This window comes from Heptranchias perlo, chromosome 10 (genome assembly GCF_035084215.1).
Source record: "Heptranchias perlo isolate sHepPer1 chromosome 10, sHepPer1.hap1, whole genome shotgun sequence".
Classification (NCBI taxonomy): domain Eukaryota; kingdom Metazoa; phylum Chordata; class Chondrichthyes; order Hexanchiformes; family Hexanchidae; genus Heptranchias; species Heptranchias perlo.
The window spans coordinates 12277456-12291484 of record NC_090334.1 but is presented as its reverse complement, the minus strand read 5'-3'; the positions used below and the strand labels follow the sequence as shown (position 1 = coordinate 12291484).

At 49.7% G+C, this 14029-nt stretch overlaps 1 protein-coding gene across 4 annotated transcripts in view; it reads right to left on the bottom strand.

Annotated features, from left to right (window-relative positions):
* The window catches only part of rpap1 (RNA polymerase II associated protein 1), a 129469-nt gene that overhangs the window by 109146 nt on the left and 6294 nt on the right, over window positions 1-14029 (bottom strand). For all 4 annotated transcript variants that reach the window (XM_067991234.1, XM_067991233.1, XM_067991235.1 and 1 more), the window contains exons 2-4: window positions 7109-7318; window positions 4342-4490; window positions 261-353 (exon numbers count right to left, since the gene is read on the bottom strand). In XM_067991234.1, the coding sequence (XP_067847335.1) occupies window positions 261-353; window positions 4342-4490; window positions 7109-7295 (429 nt within the window). In that variant the 5' untranslated portion in view covers window positions 7296-7318. The remainder of the gene's footprint in view (window positions 1-260; window positions 354-4341; window positions 4491-7108; window positions 7319-14029) is intronic.

Sequence of the window (14029 nt, the reverse complement as noted above, 5' to 3'; positions counted from 1 at the left end):
AGCCTCCTCTTTTCTAGAGAAAAGATCCACGGCCTGTTGAGTCTTTCCTGATAGGTATAACCTCGCATCCTGATATCATCCTTGTAAATCTTTTTTGCACCTTCTCCAGTGTCTCTATATCCTTTTTATAATATGGAGACCAGGAATGCATCTTAGATCCAAGTAGCAGTTTGATATTAGGCACACAAAATCAGACTTTGACTCTCTGCTTTCACCTGGTGCTGAGCGAAAATAAAATACACTTAAATAAGAACAATTACCTCGCTCTGTACCTCCGACCTGTGAAAGACCTTCGGGAAGGCTAGCCCTGTTGATACAGGAAGAGATATAGGAATCGCTGTTGTGTCTCTCTCCTGAAACAAAAATACAAGACAAAGAAATTGGTGAATTGCCGAACTTTATTTTCCTTATAGAACAATTTTCTAAAGAGGACTCTTCATTATGTGGAGAGACTAGAGAAGCAAGGATTGTTCTCCTTAGAGCAGAGGAGGTTAAGGGGAGGTTTAAGAGGTGTTCAAAATTTTGAAGGGTTTTGACAGAGTACATAGGGAAGAACTGTTTACACTGGCAGTAGGGTTGGTAACCAGATATCTACTTGTACAATATTATAACCCTAAGTGTTTTTTCACCTTAACTTGTGCGAATATACTTTGTTTTTTTTTTAAAAACATAACATTTAAAAGTAACTTGTTTTCCAAATCCTTTCTATGAAAACATAATGAAAAAAGCCTGAAATGTGGCAGTGACTTACTGGGGCACCGGGGATTTGTGGAACTATATCTCAGCAAGAGAGAGGAGGAAAAAAGGAAAAACAAAAGGATAGAATATTGCCTTTGTAGCCATCGGACTTCTGAATTCAAATCCCAGCCCTGGCTGATGAAAAGAAAGACGACAGACTTGCATTTATATAGCACCCTTCATGACTTCATGACGTCCCAAAGTGCTTTACAACTAATGAAGTACTTTTGAAGTGTTGTTACTGTTGTAATGTAGGAATCACGGCCGCCAATTTACACACAGCAATGAGATATTGACTAGATAATCTGTACTCTCATGCCCAAATTAAATGACCTCCACCAGATAATGCACAGACAGGGAGGTGGAAAGCAATTTGACATAATCTGAGTTACCCATCAAAGAAATGAAGGTGGGCAAGTGGGTGAAGTGACAGTGAGTGACCATATTGGGGATAGTGACCACAATTCAGTTAGTTTTAGCATTATTATGGAAAAGGACAGAGTAATCAGGAGTAAACGTTTTAAATTGGGGGAAGGCAAATTTTACAGAACTAAGAGGTGATTTGGCAGAAATGGACTGGACACAACTACTTGAGGAGAAATCAGTGACAAGCCAGTGGGAGGCACTAAAAAGTGAAATTCTACGGGTATAATACGGACATGTCCCTTCAAAGAAAAAAGGGTGGCACTGCCAAATTTAGAGCCCCCGGTTGTCCAGAAGTATATGGGGCAAGATAAAGCAGAAAAAGAAAGCTTATGGCTGTCATAGAAAACTAAATACTGCAGAAAGCCTAGAGGAGTATAGAAAGTAAAGGGATAACGTAAAAAAGGAACTAAGGAGAGCAAAGAGAGGGCATGAAAAAATATTAGCTAGTAAGATTATAGAAAACCCAAAGATGTTTTATCACTACATTAAGAACAAGAGGACAGCTAAGGAAAAGGTGGGACCTATCAGGGATGATAAGCAGAGGATGTGGGTAGGGTTTTGAATGAATATTTTGTCTCCGTATTCACAAAAGAAAGGGATGATCCAGACGTAGTAGTTAAAGAGGAGAGGTGTGAAATATTTGATAAGGTAAACATAATGAGAGAGGAAGTACTAGAGGGACTGGAATCCTTGAAAGTTGGTAAGTCACCAGGGACGGATGGATTGTTTCCTAGGCTATTGAAGCCAGGGAGGAAATAGCAGATGCTCTGAGGATCATTTTCCAATCCTCACTAGATACAGGGGAGGTACCGGAGGATTGGAAGACTGCAAACGTAATACCATTGTTTAAAAAGGGCACAAGGAAAAGGCCGAACAATTATAGGCCGGTCAGTCTTACCTCGGTGATGGGCAAATTATTAGAATACTGAGAGATGGGATAAACTGTCACTTGGAAAGGCATGGTTTAATCAGGGATAGTCAGCATGGATTTGTTCAGGGAAGGTCACGCCTTACAAATCTGACTGAATTCTTTGAGGAAGTGACAAGGAAGATTGATGAGGGTAGTGCAGTGGATGTTGTCTACATGGATTTTAGTAAGGTATTTGACAACGTCCCACATGGCAGGCTGGTCAGAAAGGTAAAAGCCCGTGGGATACAAGGAAATGTGGCAAATTGGATCCAAAATTGGCTCAGTAACAGGAAACAAAGGGTAAAAGTAGATGGGTGTCTTTGTGAATGGAAATCTGTTTCCAGTGGTGTGCCACAGGGCTCAGTTTTGGGTCTCTTGCTGTTAGTGGTATATATTAATGATTTGGACTTGAATGTAGGGGGCATGATTGGCAAATTTGCAGATGACACAAAAATTGGCCGTGTAGTTAATAGTGAAGAGGGTAGCTGTAGACTCCAAGAAGATATCAATGGGTTGGTGGAGTGGGCTGAAAAGTGGCAAATGGAGTTCAACCCAGAGAAGTGTGAGGTAATGCACTTACGGAGGGCAAACAGTAAAAGGGAATACGCAGTAAACGGGAATATAATGAGAGGGGTAGAGGAAGTGAGAGACCTTGGAGTGCATGTGCACAGGTCCCTGAAGGTGGCAGTACAGGTAGATAAGGTTGTGAAGAAGGCAAACGGAATGCTCTCCGTTATTAGCCGAGGTATAGAATATAAAAGCAGGGATGCAATGATGGAATTGTATAAAACGCTGGTAAGGCCACAGCTGGAGTATTGTGCGCAGTTCTGGTCACCACATTACAGGAAGGACGTAATTGCTCTGGAGAGAGTGCAGAGAAGATTTACATGAATGTTGACGGGGCTTGAAAATTGCAGCTACGAGGAGAGATTGGATAGGCTAGGGTTATTTTCCTTGGAGCAGAGGAGGCTGAGGGGAGACTTGATTGAGGTGTACAAAATTATGAGGGACCTAGATAGAGTAGACAGGAATTACCTGTTTCTCCTAGCAGAGAGCTCAAGAACTAGAGGACATAGATTTAAGCTGATTGGCGGAAGGATTAGATGGGACATGAAGAAACACTTTTTTACCCAGAGGGTGGTGGGTGTATAGAATTCGCTGCCTGAATTGGTGGTAGAGGCAAGGACCCTCAACTCTTTTAAAAAGTACCTGGACCTGCACCTAAAGTGCTGTACGCTGCAGGGCTACAGACCGGGTGCTAGAAGGTGGGATTAGAATGTGCACCTGGTTGTTCATTGAGCCGGCGCGAACGTGATGGGCCGAATGGCCCCCTTCTGTGCTGCATCTTTTCTATGGTTCTATAGTTCATCAGCCGTCCTGGTTCCATTACCCAAATTCTCACGATAACCCTGCCTCATCCGAGACAGATCTAAATTGTGTGTATGGATTCCATGGGAAAACATTTAGAAATGCTAAGATCCTATTCTGAGTGCTCTAAAGTGGCTGACTCAAAAATAAAGACCTGTTTATTTAACGTACCAACGATAAAAAGACTTGCAATTATATCGTACTCTTTACCACATCATGACGTCCCAAAGCGCTTTACAGCCAATTAATTAATTTTGAAGAGTAGTCACTGTTGTAATGTAGGAAAAGCGTCTGCCAGAAAACACAGAAAGGTCCCACAAACTGCAACGTGCTAATGACCAGATCATCTGTTTTAGTGATGTTGGTTGAGGGATAAATATTGTCCAGGACAGCAGGAGAACTCCCCTGCTCTTCTTCAAAATAGTACCGTGGGATATTTTACGTCCACCCAAGTGGCCGACGGGGCCTCGGTTTAACGTCACATCCGAAAGACGGCACCTCTGACAGTGCAGCACTCCCTCAGTATTGCAATGGGAGGGTCAGCCTAGATTTTGCACTCAAGTCCTCGGAGTGGTACTTGAATCCACGACCTTCTGACTCAGAGGCGAAAGTGCTACTACTGAACCAGATGGAACTTAACATTTTTGCAAAGCCCAGAGACAGTGGGTGGATGACCAACTTATTTAATGGAGACAGAATGTTTAACAAGATACCAGCAACTGTGAGGCTGAGCGTGATGGGTCTGGTGGGCACAGACCACCGCCTGCAACGATGAACCAATGATGTCAGGACACAGCTCCCATGTTATCTGAAACCCTTTCACGCACCAGCCCTGCCATGTTCTGCAGGAGCTGGAAGCACCGTAGTGTGACAGACGTTGAATTTGTGTTAAAACTTACGATAATCTTTGACAGGACAGCTGTGATGTGCCTGTCCTGTTGATCCAGATGCCCCTCACTATCCTCTCCTTGGAATCTGACATTTTCTGCCTTGACCTTGGACTTTTTGGGTGGAGCTGGAATTAATGATGGAGGAAGGTCGGGAAGAGCTAAAACAAAACAGATCAGCAGTTAATTTCCAGTCTGTAACAGCAAGCTCCCACAAACAGCATTGTGATAATGATCTGTTTTTAGGTGTTAGTTGAGGGATAAATACAGAACACCAGGGAGAACTCCCCTGCTCTTCTTCGAAATAGTGCCATGGGATCTTTTACGTCCACCTGAGGGGGCTGACGGGGTCTCGGTTTAACGTCTCATCTGAAAGACGGCAGCGCCGACAGTGTAGCACTCCCTCAACACTGCACTGGGAGTGTCAGTCTAGATTTTGTGCCCAAGTCTCTGGAGTGGGACTTGAACCCACAACCTTCTGACTCAGAGGCGAGCGTGCTACCAACTGAGCCACCGCTGACACCTTACTTAGCACCGCCTACAATGATGAAATCCTCCAAACTCTCAGGGCACAAATCTAACTGGATGAAATCTCAAATCATCCCAGTCACAATGCAAATGCAACCCATGGGTGGTCAGGATATTCCTTCTCCGAGGATGAGGCAAGGGTACATGCCCTTGAGCATCTTCTCTCTCTCTCCCGTCACAGAGTCATGCTGGACCAACCAGCACAAATCTCCCTCACCACACTTAGGACAATCCCACAGAGAGGCGTTCAATCTTATAAATAGCAAGGAGCAACATCGCTGCATGTCACCTAGAACAACAACTTACATTTACATAGCACCTTTAACGTAGTGTAAGGAAGCAGGGTAATGGTAGAATTATATATTTTTTTGAAGTATTAGCTTAAAGCAAGGACGGTGGTAATGGTAGAATTCAAACATGGGGTTAATAAGTTTCGGGTGATACGACATTAAGCTAGGATAAGTTCTGTGTGATACTGATGCTGGAGTGCATTTCAGGTGATGCAACAGTAACTGAAACCTGTTCGATCATATTATGTGAGGTACTGATAAGACTACCATTGGATCACATTGTCTGGGTGGTTGGCCATTTGATCACAGCATGAGGGCTTTGATCGAGGGAAGCAAGGGCAGACGGGTGATCCAAAGGCCAGTTTGCATATTAAGTGGGTTTGCATGCGCAGTAAAATGAACGGAATAGTGGAGTCACAGAATCGGGACCACAGGGTGATCAAACAACACGGCAGGAAGGGAAACAGGCTGTAAACTGGGAGAAAGAGAACTCATGATAGAGAATGAAGGAGGAACACCAGGAAGAGGCAGGGGTTACGTCTCTACCCAGAGGTGGGTAATACCGTTTTTATTGTATCTGTTGCCTTAGATGGTAAGACAGTCACTTAGTCTGACTAGTCAACTGTCCTTTGTATTGTACTAAATAAAACTCTAACTACCACAGCCATCTTGGTCTAGTCTCCTGCTGAATGTCTTACAGTAGTAAAACGTCCCAAGGTGCTTCACAGGAGCTTAATCAGACAAAAACTGACACCGAACTAAAGAAGGAGACATTAGGACAAGTGACCCAAAGCTTGGTCAGAGAGATAGGTTTTAAGGAGCGTCTTAAAGGAGGAGATAAGAGGTTGCGAGATGGAGAGGTTTAAGGAGGTGGGAGAGAGGCGGAATAACGGTGCCTCACAGGTGGACGGACAGGAGTTGAGAAATATCAACACAGCACACCCATTTCAGAGCATTTGGCAGAGATTCTTGAACTATTCGATCCTTCCCTCACATAATTTATACGTACATCTCACCAACAGGCCCAACTCTTTTGCTAAGAGTCTTACACGTGAGATCGCAATCTCCCGGTTTCCTACTAGGACAGCGCTGGTAATTACAAGCATTTCACTTGCTTTGAACACTATTAAGGCATGGCAATCCCAGCATTCATAGCAACAGCAAAAGCCCTCTATTAAAACTAACACTACAGTGAGAGAAAGCACTTGGAAATCCCAGCCAGGGGTGCTGTGAATAGAGGGAATGAGGATAAGGAGAAGAAGTAGAGCAAATTAATGCCATTCAGCCAAACCTGCGGCCCAAATGTCCAACACAGCTTGCTCTTTTAGGCAAGTTTGTTTACTCCCCACTAAGATTTGTCCAATATTGAAAACATTTTCTGATTGGCTATATATTCCCTTGAGTATCGGAGATTGAGGAGTGATGTAATTGCGGTGTTTAAAATGTTAAAAGGTTTCGCTAGTTTCTCTGTATGTACTATTTCCCCTGGTGGGGGAATCAAGAACAAGGAGGCATAATTTAAAATTAGAGCAAGGCCGTTCGGAAGGGAAATCAGGAGGCACTTTTTCCACACAAAGGGTAGTGGAAATCTGAAACTCTCTCCCCCAAAAGGCTGTGGATGCTGGGGGATAATTGGAACTTTCAAGAGTGAGATGGATAGATTTTTGTTAGGTAAGGGCATCAAGAGATATGGAGCTATGGCGGGGAAATGGAGTAGAGGTGCAGTTCAGCCATGATCTAGTTGAGTGGTGGAGCAGGCTTGGGGCCTGAATGGCCTACTCCTGTTTCTAATGTTCCTATCCATAACTCCAACGACATCAATTAATAGCCTATAACCAGTCAAAAATACCCCAATACCACAAGCCTGGTTTAGTTCCCGCTCATCCCTTCCCCCACTTCCTTCATTAGACCCAACTTAACATCCCCACAGTAACGTTACAAGACAAAAATCCAATTCAAACCTTCCAAAGTGACCGTGTCCCGCAGGCCTTCATTGGTCTGGCCTCCATCAGCATTTTCTGATTTCACTTTCCTCTTGTCTGCCTTCTTTACGACTTTGGCAGCGGGAGATCTTCCTGCCGCTAAGAACTGCTGCTGGAACCGGAGTAGATCGTCCTCAGATTCTCCAGGCTTCGGCCTACCCAGCATCTTTCTTCGTTTGGAATGGCCTCCTGTTAATGGCACAGTGGTAGTCAGCCTCACTGCACATGAAGACACGTATCCACACCGTCTAAGATGGGGAGCAAAACTATCATGGACAACCCACCGCACTGCTTGCTGTGATCATAGAATCATACAGCACAGGAGGAGGCCATTCAGCCCTTTGTGCCTATGCTGGCTCTTTGAAAGTTATCCAATTAGTCCCACTCCCCTGCTCTTTTGCTACAGCCCTGCAAATTTTTCCTTTTCAAGTATTTATCGAATTCCTTTTTGAAAGTTACTATTGAATCTGCTTCCACCACCTTTTCAGGCAGTGCATTCCAGAAAATTTCTCCTCATCTCTCCTCTGTTTTTTTTTGCCAATTATCTTAAATCTGTGTCCTCTGGTCACCAACTCTTCTGCCACTGGAAACAGTTTCTTACCTACTCTATCAAAACCCTTCATGATTTTGAACACCTCTATTAAAATCACCTCTTAACCTTCTCTGCTCTAAGGAGAACAATCCCAGCTTCTCCAGTCTCTCCACATAACTGAAGTCCTCATCCCTGGTACCATTCCAATAAATCGTAAGAACATAAGAAATAGGAGCAGGAGTAGGCCATTCGGCCCCTCGAGCCTGCTCCGCCATTCAATAAGATCATGGCTGATCTTCGACCTCAACTCCACTTTTCCGCCCCATCCCTTGATTAATTTAGTGTCCAAAAATCTATTGATCTCAGTCTTGAATATACTCAACCACTGAGTATCCACAGCCCTCTGGGGTAGAGAATTCCAAAGATTCACAACCCTCTGAGTGAAAAAATTCTCTCTGCATCCTCTCCAAGGCCTTGACATTCTACCTAAACTGTGGTGCCCAGAATTGGACACAATACTCCAGCTGAGGCCTAACCAGTGATACCAATAGTACCCCACTTTTCCATCTTTATCACAGAGAAAACCCACCAGCAGGTACTGATTTCCAACTGCCTTTCCTCAACTGCTGAAGCCTCCCCTGACTCTGGCTGGGGTACTGGTCCCTTGACAGTAGCAGCCCTTGGCCCACTGGCCACTATTCACCTGTGAACCCAGGCAGTGAGTGGCAGCAGACTTTTCGACTGTGAGAGGTTCCACTGCCAAGCCCTATCTGTTGTCCACCTACATGCATTTTCCAGCAGGGACTGATTGCTAGCGATTGTAATGAGATTTTGTGGGGGAGGGAGGGGTAAGAGGTAGAAAGCAACCTTAATTGATTTTCTTCCCCCTTCCTAACCTGAGGCGCTGGGGCCTACGGCATCGCTAGCTGAGAGCAACTAACTAAGTACAGACCATGGATCAAACCCGAGATCTTCCAGTCTGAATGGCTCAAAAGTATTAACCACAAAGCTATTCATTTGTTACTGAATTCTTTTCAAATAGAAAGAGCATTCTAAAAAGAAAAGAAAGAACTTGCATTAAAAAAGCACCTTTCACAACCTCAGTATGTCCCAAAGCACTTTACAATCAATGAAGTACCTTTGAAGTGTAGTCACTGTTGTAATGTAGGAAACATGGCAGCCAATTTGCGCACAGCAAGCTCCCACAAAAAGCAATGTGATAATGATCAGATAATCTGTTTTACTGATGTTGGTTGAGGGAAAAAATATGGGCCAGGGCGCCGGGGAGAACTCCTGCTCTTCTTCGAAATAGTGCCATGGAATCCTTTACGCACACCTGAGAGGGCAGATAGGGCCTCAGTTTAACATCTCGTCTCAAAGACGGCACTTCTGACAGTGCAACGCTCCCTCAGTATTGCACAGGGAGTGTCAGCCTGGATGATCGGCTCAAGTCTCTGGAGTGGGGCTGAAACCCAAGGCAAGGGTGCTATCCACTGAGCCACGGCTGACAGCTTGTTCTATTCAACTGTTGCAGAGTGCTGAATGTAATAAAGGAACAGACTGATACACCTATTGGCCCTCCCTCATTACCTTGCTTTATGCTTAAAAACTGTGGGTTAGTGGCAATCTGGAGCAACCATTTTGTTTAGAGGTCCCCAGATCTGACGCCACAATTTTCCATTCCACTAACATCACGACTGCTCAGAGCCCACAATGGATCCCACATCTGGTAAAATCCTTGGCTGAAAAGGAGCAGTACCCACAGACACACAGACACACCACTGGACCAGCCTCTAGCCCAAACCCGTATCCAGGTCTGCCAGCTTTCACTCAGGCTGTGACCAGACAGATGTGGACCTTCCAGTGTGCAGGCCCCATTTCCTTAAAAGGGCTGGGGTCGCAAGCTCGCCTGAGGGGGCCAGCCTCAAAATCAAGGTTCAAAATCTAGACAGGTAGTCCCCCGGCTGAGGGAATCGACTTAGAGTCCAGGGCGGCAAATCTGCAAAAAGGGCAAAAGGACATGGTTAAAGTAAGGATATAGAGAGAAGTGGCAGAATAGTCCGTACATAAAACACTTGCTTCTGTCCGGCCCATCCCCCAGACCTTTCACTCTGCTTATTTTCAAGTTAGGAGGGTTTTTTTGGCAAACGATCGGATAACATGAGGAGAAATAATAAAAGTGACTAAATGTAGAGCAGCAGCTGCCGGGGAGGGGGGGTGGGGGTGGGGGTTGGGGGGAGTTACAAAGGAGGAGAAAGGCAACAATCAAGAGGGTTTTGTGTTAAGCATTAGAGCCTGTCTCCCTCATTTAATCTCTACCACACGTTTAGGCTCTCCCTCCTGCTCCTGGCCCATCCATCGCTCTTCCCTATTGTGCTTTCCTCCAGTCTGAATGTGCCCATTTCTCCACCTATGTCTGTGTCCACCTATCATTCTTCTCCATCATGTCCAGCAGTTATTGCCTGCCCAGCAATCTCCTGTCCGTGTCCACCACTTCCTCTCCATCTGTCCAAGCGTGACTGCCTGCATCAGTCTCCCCATCTCATTTTCCCACTCAGAATCCACCTGGTTATTCCCCACATCCAAAAGCACCTTTCTCTTCTGGCTGTGCCTGACTCTTTGTCTCTGCTTTTGTCTTTCACTCTATCTGTCGATCACTATATGCCTGCATCTCTCTCCCTCTGCCATTCATTCATTCCCTGTCTCTCCTTCCCTCATCCATTCCCATCGGTGTGTTTACTTCACCCCAGCTGTCTCTCATCTACGTGTGTGTGCGTGTGCATCTGTCTGTCTGTCTCTGTCTCTGTCTCTCTCTCCTTTGTCCATTTTTTGTGTGCATCTTTCCCCCTCCTCCTTCCTGACGATGTCTCAGTACTTTCCCTGTCTCTCCCCTAGCCCACTCCCCAAGGGTCTCCCTCTCGCTCTTTCCTGACCCTCTCCCCCCACCCCCACCCCGTGTCTTTCCCTACATCTTTCTCTGCCCCATTCCCCCACTCCCACAGTAGCTCTCTTCCCTCCAGTAATCTGTGCCCCCTCTACCTCAGTATTTCACTCCCCATGTCTCTCCCAATCTCTCAATCACCCAGTATCTCTCCCTCTCCCTAGTATCTGTGCTCCTGTCCGCCAACATCTCTCCCCCCGCTATTCCCCGCTCTCTCTCGCTCTCCCCCCCGATTCCCGCTCTCGCTCTCACCCCCCTATTCCCCGCTCTCGCTCACCCCCCACTATTCCCCGCTCTCGCTCACCCCCCCTATTCCCCGCTCTCGCTCACCCCCCCTATTCCCCGCTCTCTCTCCCCCCCCTATTCCCCGCTCTCTCTCTCCCCCCCGATTCCCCGCTCTCTCTCTCTCTCTCTCTCCCTCCCCCCCCCCGATTCCCCGCTCTCTCTCTCTCCCCGCCCCCCCCCCCGATTCCCCGCTCTCTCTCTCTCTCTCTCTCCCCCCGCCCCGATTCCCCGCTCTCTCTCTCTCCCCCCCTATTCCCCGCTCTCTCTCTCCCCCCCTATTCCCCGCTCTCTCTCTCTCCCCCCCTATTCCCCGCTCTCTCTCTCTCCCCCCCTATTCCCCGCTCTCTCTCTCTCCCCCCCTATTCCCCGCTCTCTCTCTCTCCCCCCCTATTCCCCGCTCTCTCTCTCTCCCCCCCTATTCCGCGCTCTCTCTCTCTCTCTCTCCCCCCCTATTCCCCCGCTCTCTCTCTCTCTCTCTCTCCCCCCCTATTCCCCGCTCTCTCTCTCTCTCTCTCTCTCTCTCCCCCCCTATTCCCCGCTCTCTCTCTCTCTCTCCTCCCCCCTATTCCCCGCTCTCTCTCTCTCCCCCCTATTCCCCGCTCTCTATCTCTCCCCCCTATTCCCCGCTCTCTCTCTCTCCCCCCCTATTCCCCGCTCTCTCTCTCTCCCCCCCTATTCCCCGCTCTCTCTCTCTCCCCCCCTATTCCCCGCTCTCTCTCTCTCCCCCCCTATTCCCCGCTCTCTCTCTCTCCCCCCCCTATTCCCCGCTCTCTCTCTCTCTCTCTCTCTCTCTCTCCCCCCCTAGTCCCCGCTCGCTCTCTCTCTCTCTCTCTCTCTCCCCCCCCCCCCCCCCCCCACCCGAGTCCCCGCTCGCTCTCTCTCTCTCTCCCCCCCCCCCCCCCACCCGAGTCCCCGCTCGCTCTCTCTCTCTACCCCCCTAGTCCCCGCTCGCTCTCTCTCTCTCCGCCCCTAGTCCCCGCTCGCTCTCTCTCTCTCCCCCCCTATTCCCCGCTCGCTCTCTCTCCCCCCCTATTCCCCGCTCGCTCTCTCTCTCCCCCTATTCCCCGCTCGCTCTCTCTCTCCCCCTATTCTCCGCTCGCTCTCTCTCTCTCCCCCCCTATTCCCCGCTCGCTCTCTCTCTCTCCCCCCCTATTCCCCGCTCGCTCTCTCTCTCTCCCCCCCTATTCCCCGCTCGCTCTCTCTCTCTCCCCCTATTCCCCGCTCGCTCGCTCTCTCTCCCCCTATTCCCCGCTCGCTCCCTCTCCCCCCCCTATTCCCCGCTCGCTCGCTCTCTCTCCCCCCCTATTCCCCGCTCGCTCTCTCTCTCTCTCTCTCTCTCTCCCCCTATTCCCCGCTCGCTCACTCTCTCTCTCTCCCCCTATTCCCCGCTCGCTCTCTCTCTCTCTCTCTCCCCCTATTCCCCGCTCGCTCTCTCTCTCTCCCCCCCTATTCCCCGCTCGCTCTCTCTCTCTCCCCCCCATTCCCCGCTCGCTCTCTCTCTCTCCCCCTATTCCCCGCTCGCTCTCTCTCTCTCCCCCCCTATTCCCCGCTCGCTCCCTCTCTCTCCCCCCCTATTCCCCGCTCGCTCTCTCTCCCCCCCTATTCCCCGCTCTCGCTCTCTCTATCTCTCTCCCCCTATTCCCCGCTCTCGCTCTCTCTCTCTCCCCCTCTATTCCCCGCTCTCGCTCTCTCTCTCTCCCCCCCTATTCCCCGCTCTGGCTCTCTCCCCCTCTATTCCCCGCTCTCGCTCTCTCCCCCCCTATTCCCCGCTCTCGCTCTCTCCTCCCCTATTCCCGCTCTCGCTCTCTCCTCCCTATTCCCCGCTCTCGCTCTCTCTCTCTCCCCCCCTATTCCCCGCTCTCTCTCTCTCTCTCTCTCTCTCTCCCTCCCCCCTATTCCCCGCTCTCTCTCTCTCTCTCCCCCCCTATTCCCCTCTCTCTCTCTCTCTCTCTCTCTCCCCCCTATTCCCCTCTCTCTCTCTCTCTCTCTCTCTCTCTCCCCCGCTATTCCCCGCTCTCTCTCTCTCCCCCCCTATTCCCCGCTCTCTCTCTCTCTCGCCCCCTATTCCCCGCTCTCTCTCTCTCTCTCTCTCTCCCCCCCTATTCCCCGCTCTCTCTCTCTCTCCCCCCCCCTATTCCCTGCTCTCTCTCTCTCTCTCTCCCCCCCTATTCCCCGCTCTCGCTCTCTCTCTCTCCCCCTCTATTCCCCGCTCTCGCGCTCTCTCTCTCTCCCCCCCCTATTCCCCGCTATGGCTCTCTCCCCCTCTATTCCCCGCTCTCGCTCTCTCCCCCCCTATTCCCCGCTCTCGCTCTCTCCTCCCCTATTCCCCGCTCTCGCTCTCTCTTTCTCTCTCTCTCTCTCCCCCCCCAATTCCCCGCTCTCTCTCTCTCTCTCTCTCTCTCTTCCCCCCTATTCCCCGCTCTCTCTCTCTTTTCCCCCCTATTCCCCGCTCTCTCTCTCTCTCTCCCCCCCCTATTCCCCGCTCTCTCTCTCTCTCTCTCTCCCCCGCTATTCCCCGCTCTCTCTCTCCCCCCCTATTCCCCGCTCTCTCTCTCCCCCCCTATTCCCCGCTCTCTCTCTCCCCCCCTATTCCCCGCTCTCCTCTCTCTCTCTCTCTCTCTCTCCCCCCCCTATTCCCCGCTCTCGCTCTCTCCTCCCTATTCCCCGCTCGCTCTCTCTCTCTCTCTCTCTCTCCCCCCACCTATTCCCCGCTCTCTCTCTCTCTCCCCCCTATTCCCGCTCTCCTCTCTCTCTCTCCCCCCCTATTCCCCGCTCTCTCTCTCTCTCCCCCCCTATTCCCGCTCTCTCTCTCTCCCCCCCTATTCCCCGCTCTCTCTCTCTCTCTCTCCCCCCCGCTATTCCCCGCTCTCTCTCTCTCCCCCCCATTCCCCGCTCTCTCTCTCTCTCTCCCCCCCCCTATTCCCCGCTCTCTCTCTCTCTCTCTCTCTCCCCCCCCTATTCCCCGCTCTCTCTCTCTCTCCCCCCCCTATTCCCGCTCTCTCTCTCTCTCCCCCCCCTATTCCCCGCTCTCTCTCTCTCTCCCCCCCCCTATTCCCCGCTCTCTCTCTCTCACCCCTTCTCTCTCACCCCCCCTATTCCCCGCTCTCTCTCTCTCCCTCCCTCCCCCCCCTATTCCCCGCTC